Source organism: Oryctolagus cuniculus, chromosome 4 (assembly GCF_051225735.1).
Source record: "Oryctolagus cuniculus isolate XC-2025 breed Fujian yellow rabbit chromosome 4, ASM5122573v1, whole genome shotgun sequence".
Taxonomy (NCBI): domain Eukaryota; kingdom Metazoa; phylum Chordata; class Mammalia; order Lagomorpha; family Leporidae; genus Oryctolagus; species Oryctolagus cuniculus.
This window is the reverse complement of record NC_142870.1, coordinates 71,905,312-71,912,947: the sequence shown is the minus strand read 5'-3', so window position 1 is coordinate 71,912,947 and position 7,636 is coordinate 71,905,312. Positions and strand designations below refer to the sequence as shown.

General features: G+C 44.0%; 1 protein-coding gene across 2 annotated transcripts; it reads right to left on the bottom strand.

Moving 5' to 3' along the window:
* Positions 1 to 4,145: 4,145 nt before the first annotated feature.
* Positions 4,146 to 6,317, bottom strand: LOC100339409 (ATPase inhibitor, mitochondrial-like). Of its 2 annotated transcripts, none has more exons than XM_002716678.6 (2): positions 6,106 to 6,317; positions 4,146 to 4,422 (listed from the first exon to the last, which is right to left on the bottom strand). In XM_002716678.6, the coding sequence occupies exons 1-2, from the start codon at positions 6,282 to 6,284 to the stop codon at positions 4,281 to 4,283; spliced, it is 321 nt and encodes a 106-aa protein (XP_002716724.3). In that variant the 5' UTR covers positions 6,285 to 6,317; the 3' UTR covers positions 4,146 to 4,280. The 2 variants fall into 2 exon arrangements, with proteins under 2 accessions (XP_002716724.3, XP_089186935.1); XM_089330809.1 differs by lacking the exon at positions 4,146 to 4,422 and adding an exon at positions 5,433 to 5,622.
* Positions 6,318 to 7,636: the final 1,319 nt, after the last annotated feature.

Sequence of the window (7,636 nt, the reverse complement as noted above, 5' to 3'; positions counted from 1 at the left end):
TATAACCATAGCTAGATAAAGGTGAGTTCACTCATACATGGTGTGCACATTAACACTTGAGGGAGACTGTTTTGGTTGGTTCTTATCTGTAATTTGGAATCAACGGAGGCTGATGCTGTAGTGCAGTGAGTTAAAGCCCTGGCTTGCAGTGCCAGCATCCCATATGGGTGCCGGTTCGAGTCCTTGCTGCTCCACTTCCAATCCAGCTCCCTGCTAATGCACCTGGGAAAGTAGCAGAGGATGGCTCAAGTCCTTGGGCCCCTGCACCCACATGGTAGACCCAGAAGAAACTCTCAGCTCTGGCTGTTGCAGCCATTTGGGGGAGTGAATCAGTGGATGGAAGACCTCTCTTTCTCTCTGTCAAATAAATAAAACAATCTTTTTTTAAAAAATCAGCCAAGAAGCTTGCTAAACTGTCAAATTCTAGGTGCCTTCAGCTCTAATTTCTGATTTAGGTCTGGGATAACTCCTAGAAATGTACATTTTTTAAACAAACATCCCAGGTTTGGGATTGGAATTTTTCCATACTATTTTAATATCACAATTTTGGGACTGGCACTGTAGTAAAGCAGGTTAAACCACTACCTGCAGTGCTAGAATCGCCCATGTGTGTTGGTTCGAGTCTTGGCTGCTCTACTTTTGATCCAGCTTCCTGCTAATGTGCCTGGAAAAGCAGCAGCAGATGTCCCAAGTGCTTGGACCCCTGCACCCACGTGGGAGACTGGATGAAACTCTTGCCTACTGGCTTTGGCCCAACCCCAGACCTTGTGGACATTTAGGGGATGGACCAATGGATGGAAGATTGATCTCTTGCTCTCTCCCCCGCCTCCCTTTTGCACTCCTACTCTCTGTAACTCTGCCTTTCAAAAAAATAAAAATCTTCAACAGAAAATAACACTTTTGAAATATAAAGCATTTGAATAAATCTAGGCGTGATGATGCCGTTGATCGCCCATCCATCCAACTAAAAATATGTAAGCAAACTCCATTTGTGTCAAAATTTGAGTTCATGGTAAAGTAGGATTTAGCGTAAAGTTTAAAATTTACAATATTTATTAGGGAGGGAAGGATCTTGGCGTCACCACCTCTACACATAGCTGCTTTGGGCTATTTTGAGGGAGCAAGGGCCCAAACTCTGGACTTCTCTCTATAGCTGTCTTGAACATCCGAGTTGGGATATTCTAACATGGCTGAAGCCTGGAATCTACCCTTAATGTTCTGATTCTGAGGATCAAAGTAAGGCACATGACTCAGTCACCTCCAAGCTCACCAACTTAAACAGCTGCCATGTATTGTGCTCAGATACCCCTGTTTGTTTCTTTTGTCCACCACTGTGTTCACGATCAGTTGAATGTTGGCTTGGCTGAAGTTGGCAGGAAAATTGCACACTTTGGGTGGCTGTCTGTTTACATTATTACCTGAAATAGGACAGCCTTGGTTCTTTTCCCTGTCTCTCCTACATGTCTAACCAGCCAGCACCGGCTTGCTTATAACAAAGGTAGCAGAGCACTAGGAAGAGCAAAAGCCACACCATCTTTTCTATGGCATGTGTTGGCCAGTCCAGATCCCAGACTGGGGAACAGACTATGTCTTAGGAGAAGTGCTAGACAGTCAGATTCCAATGGGCTTGAAAATTGGAAGACGGCAATAATTGAGGCTCTTTTTACAATAACCCTACTATATTCAGTCATCCATTTCTTTAACATTTTTATATAAAACATTTCATATAATCATCACAATAAACTAACTGTGAGGGTATTTCAAAACAGTTTGTGGAAAATGGAATTAAAATACACATTTATTTTTGTGCAAAAAATGTTTTACAATAAATGCAGTTTTTGCATAATACACAGTTTCCATGAGCTTTGTAAAGACTCCTTGCATGTATTTTTTTAAACAGATTCATTCATTTATTTGAATAGGCAGAGTGATAGAAAGACTGAAACAGAGATCTTCCATCTGCTGGTGCACTCCCCTAAATAGCCACAACAACTGTGGCAATGCCAGACTGAAACACGGAGTCAGGTCTCCTACATGGGTAGTAGGAGCCCAAGCAAGCTCTGGGACCATCACTTGCTGACTCTCAGGTGCACTAGCAGGAAGCTGGATGTGAACTAGAGCAGCCAGGACTTGAACTAGTATTGCAGTATGGGATGCTGTCTTTTTAAGTGGTATCAACCCACTGCATCATAACACTGGCCTCTGCCTTTAATTTTACTACATTTTACTGGAAAGGAAGGCCTTCAGAGATTCCAAAGGATGGACAGATTTTACAGAGAAATACTTTAAATGATCGGGGGGTGAGTAGTGCTGTGGTGTAGCAGGTAAAGCTACCGCCTGCAGTGCTGGCATCCTTTGTGGGTGCTGGTTCAAGTCCTGGCTGCTCCACTTCTCTGCTATGGCCTGGGAGAATAGTAGAAGATGGCTCAGGTTCTTGGGCTCCTGTACTCCCATGAGAGACATGGAGGAAGCTCCTGGTTCCTGGTTTCGGATTGGCACAGCTCCGGTCATTGTGGCCATGTTGGGAGTGAACCAGCAGATGGAAGATTCTCTCTCTTTCTCTCTTCCCCCCTCCCTTGCCTCTCCCCCTCTGCCTCTGCCTCTCTGTGGCTCTGCCTTTCAAGTAAATAAATAAATCTTTAGAGAAAAAAATTAAAAATAAAAAAATCATCAGAAGATCAGGTTTTTTTTTACCAGTTTGGCACAGTTTGGCAGTGAGGGTTTATTATTTGTGTAAATGTGATTAGGTGAGATGAAGGCATTTTATGAAAGAGGAGACATACAGATTTGGTTTCATTTTGATCTCACAGCTGTCTTTTGGACCTTAATCCTGATTTATCTTATCAGATTCTGGCCCAGTGGGGCATGAAGTTGATGCCTGGTGTGTGCGTTCAACTCTCAGATCTTAGTGATGGGAAGCGGGAGGATTAACTTCATTTGACCTTTGAGGAGAAACTGCCTGGTGATCTACTTAATTCGGGTTGCAAGGAAATCTACCAAACCACTATTCCAACTAGGATGCTTTTCTAAAGTCATTTGTGTTTTAAAGCTTCTCTGAGAAAAGTTAACTTTTATAAAGAGAAAAAAAGAATAGCAATGTTGTCTAGAAACTGTGTTTCTGCCTCTGCCTCTGCCTCAGCCCGATTTTATCTACTGTGCCATTTCTCATCTCTGCCTCTCTTATCTCAGTAGTTAGAGCAGAAGTCCTACCCACTCCTTACAGGGTGGAGGAGGAAAGCCCTATTTTTATATGACCAGGCAGAAATGCCTTTTCAGCATACAGTGGGAAAGAAGGCCAAATGATTTTTCAGATAAAATCAAACTCGTTTTTAAACCTAATGTTGATTTTTACTTTTCTACCATAGGAGGTGTATTTTAGGAGAATGGTGTAAAATACTGTAATCACTTTTATACTTACTTGACAACTTTTACCTGAGCAATTTTGGAGTAATTCAACATTGGATCCATATTGGAGAATGAGCTTATTTTTTTCTGGGCTTTTGGAGCCTGTCTTCACTAAGAAACCAACGTAACACTGGAATCTGGGGGTGGGGGACATTGTGTCAGAGGTGAGGTATCTGGTCTCGGAATTCATGTCCTGTGAGGCTGTGAGATCCATAGGAGAATGTTATATGGACTTTTCCCATCTTGTAGAATAACTCAACGCCTAAAATCTAGTTGAGTAGTACAGGATGATGGATTAGGCAGGAGGCCTAGAGGTTGATTTCTCTTTCTGCCGCTACCATAGTGACTCTGGGCAAATTACATAACTCCTCTATGACTTTTGGATTCATCCACAAAGGGAAATAAAATCATTTACTTCCTATCATTCTGAAGATTAAATGGGAGAGCACACATAAAATACTTAGATCAGCACCCAGAACATTAATAAAGTATTTAATAATTAACATTATTCAGTAAATACAGATTCACTAAGGAGAAAGACATGTTAACACCCTATAACCTGATGACATTCTAAGGAAAGAATTTCTAGAAGACAATTTTGAGAGTCTAAAATCATAAAATTAATGACTAGTGTAATTTTTATCCTAGTTATTCTTTTCCTATCTTGCTTGCTAATTATATTTCCAAATTTTGTCTAGCTTTTCCTTTGAGTATACCAGTGAAATTTCAGTTTCTCATAGTTTCTTTTTTTTTTTTTCACTGATGACAATTTATTATAACCTGTTAGTAGCACACAGACCAATGTTAATTACACCAGAATTAGTCACACGGAAGTGGGCAATGACACGTGCCATTCTACAGGGAACTGTGTGCACTTAATCGTCAGAGTTTAGACTTTTGATCTTCTGTTTGTGCCGCTCAATTTCTTTCTGAAGTCGCTCAATCTCCTTCTTATGATGAACGATCTCATCTTCATGGTGTTTCTTCAAGGCTGCCAGTTGTTCTTTAGTCTTCGCTCTACAAGGACACAGTGACTCAGGGTTTAATCTCAGTTCTGTACCTAAAGGGATCTCTAAGCAGAGCCTTAAGTATTTAAGGCAGGAGTCTCAATGCTGTGGGAATCTGGCTGGCAATCTTCCTCCCCCACCTCCTGCTAATGAAAGTACAGCCCATCTTAAGGTAAGGTATATCCACCTTAAGAAGAGGAACAAAATGATTCCTTTTGTCCTGGTTAATGATATTCTTTTCAAATTCACCTTCAAAGTAGAAAATTCCAGAGAGGTGTGACCTAAGCCCCCAACACCTTATCAGTGGGCAATCCAGAGAACCAGAGAACCAGAGTCCCAGAAGGAGGGGCACATATATCCATCTCCCATCCTAACTTGTCTAGAGAAATGTAGAGGCCAAAAAAGAAGGGGTCTCTGGCATGGGCAGTTCTCAGCAGTTCAATTTAGCTCTCAAGAAGAGACTGGTGGAGTGGGACTTTAGCCTAGCAGGGAAGATGCTCATGTCTCTTATCCGAGTTCCTGGGTTCCATTCCCAGTCCCCAGCTCTAGCATCTTGCTAGTGCAGACCCTGGGAGGCATGGTGAGGACACAAGTGAAGTGGGTTCCGCTGCCCTTGTGAAAGAACTGCTCCCAGCCTCTGTACCTGCCCAGTCCTAGCCCTCATGGGCATTTGAGGAGTGAAGCAGTGGATGAAAGCTAGCTGTCTGCTTCTCAAATACATTTTTAAAACTTAAAAAAAAAAGAGCTAGATTAAAATCTTGATTCACCACCTCATTTTCCCTCAAGTGTAAAACCTACGGGCCCCATTATCTGGCCTCCAAGAGCTACACCTTGGCTCCCTCCTAAGGCAGGTGCTATGGTGATAATTCTTGGAAGGTACAAGGTCAAAGGAGAAGTAGCAGCAAGGTTAGTTCCTTCCAGCCCCTCCCCCCACCCCCATCCCCCCTCCCCCACCCGCAGGTGGACAGAAGTCAGTTTAAGATAGCTCAGGGCTAAAGATAGCTTAGGGCTGGGAAGGCGGATGTGGCGGGCAGCCCACTCCACTCCTAAACGGGAGAAAGAAACTTCCAGTTCAGAGGCGGGGCGGGGCTGGGCGGCGAGGGCAAAAGTCTCCAGGAGGGGGTGCGGTCCAATAGGGAGCAGGTGACCCAGCTCCTATGACCCACTCACTCGGGAGGAGACACGTGGGCGTCCAGAAACGGCTGAGAGGCTGTGAACAATCAGAGAATTTACGTGGACTTGCAAACTAAGGCACGTAGGGGAGAAAAGAGTGTCGAGGGGGTGACGGGTGGGTGAGGGCTGATGGAGTCAGGTTAGGAGGGTCTCCAAATATCAGATGGTCGGGTGTGGACACCGTGTGAAGGATCTGGGGATCTGCCCAGGATCCGGGGAGAACTCCGCAGGGGACGGCATGGTAGATAATAAAGGAGTTGAGCCGTGGGTTGATTGTTCTGGAAACCCGCAGGTGGAAATGGCGTGGGTGGGAGGCCAGGTGGCTGTTCCCGCAGGGGAACTAGAAGCGCCTTATAAATGGCGAAAGTCGGGGTGTTGGAGGCTCAGGGTTCCAGGAGCTCTGCAGGGGCATGAGACGCCCCAAGGCGCCAGGTAGGGATGGGAGGGGTCACCGGGAGTATAACGAGGCTCGGAAGGCCCTGGCAGATTAGCTCTGGACTCGGGACCCGGCGGGCCTCACCGGAAGTATCGCTCCTCTTCAGCCTGCTCTCTCTTCCCGAAGGCCCCACCCACTTCCCGGATGGAGCCCGCTTTCCCGTGGATATCCTCGGGCTTGTCCGAGACGAAGCCTCGGGTTTGTACGGCCCTCGCGCTCCACGTCCCGAGCCGCGCCCGCGCCACCAACGCGGAGCCTGCCATCACTATAACGCAGCACCCCGGGCATCTCTCATAGTTTCTTCCCCTAGTTATTTTTCCATTTGACTTATAATATAATTACACAGTATTATATTTATTTTACCTTACAAGGTAGAGTACTTACGTTTTTTAGTTTATGCCCTTAATTTATTTTTAAATTAATCATGTAATTGGGGTTACTCAAGGATTTCCTAAAACAAATTTAGAGTATCTGCCTTCTACTCATAAAATATTTTTTGTGATTATTTTTTGATTATATAAAACATCCTTTAGCAAGAGAAATATAAAAGTGAAAAGAGATTAGGCCTTGGAATCAGAATAGAATTCAAATCTTAACTTTTCCAGTAGAAAACTACAATTGCTTGATTTTTCTGATCCAGTTTTCTTATTTCTCAAAGTTGATTATATTTACTTAACAAGATTATTATTGTACCTGGCACGAAGTAAGTACTCAGTAAAAATTGATCTGATAAGAAACCGAATGCCTTAGAAAGATTCAAATAGGGTAAAAAGGCAGTAGTTGTTAATGTATGTGTGTATATAAATATATATACACACATATATAACTGTATGTAAAGTTAGACATCCATATTCATGGATTCTATATTGATGGTTTAAAAAATACTAGGAAAACAAATTACACCTGTACTCAACATATGCACCATAGTTTTTTCCCAATCAACACATTAAAACGTTACATGATTATGAACTACTATTTGATGTCGCAACATGTATACACATTATATGCTGTTCAAGTCAGAGTAAGAATATCCAACTTGACAGGGCCGGTGCTGTGGCATAGTAGGTTAAGCCTCCACCTGCAGCGCCAGCATCCATCTGGGTGCATGTTCAAGTCCTGGCTGCTGCACTTCCAATCCAGCTCCCTGCTAATGGCCTGGGAAAGCAGTGGAAGATAGCCCAAGTACTTTCACCCCTGCACCCATGTGGGAGATGCAGAAGAAGATCTTGGCTCCTAGCTTAGAATCGGCCCAGCTTCAGCCACTGTGGCCATTTGGGGGCATCTCAAGCAGAGTCTTAACAACCTAATGACTGTTTTATCATTATTATGCACATCCACTCACTCTTTGGTAAATTTTTTAAAAACTTCATTCAGAGGTAGAGTTACAGACAGAGGGAGAGACAGAAAAAGGTCTTCAATCGGCCAGTTCACTCCCCAAATGGCCACAAAGGCCAGAGCTGAGCTGATCCGAATCCAGGAGCTTCTTCCAGATCTCCCACGCAGGTGCAGGGACTCAAGCACCTGGGCCATCTTCTATTGCTTTCCCAGGCCATAGCAGAGAGCTGGATCAAAAGAAGAGCAGCTGGGATACAAACCAGTGCCAGTGCCACTGGTG

Coding starts and splice junctions, on each gene's coding strand:
- LOC100339409 (XM_002716678.6), bottom strand. CDS start 6,284: ATGGCAGGCTCCGCGTTGGTGGCGCGGGCGCGGCTCGGGACGTGGAGC. Junction 4,423..6,105: donor GAAGAGGAGCGATACTTCCG/GTGAGGCCCGCC, acceptor GTGTCCTTGTAG/AGCGAAGACTAAAGAACAAC.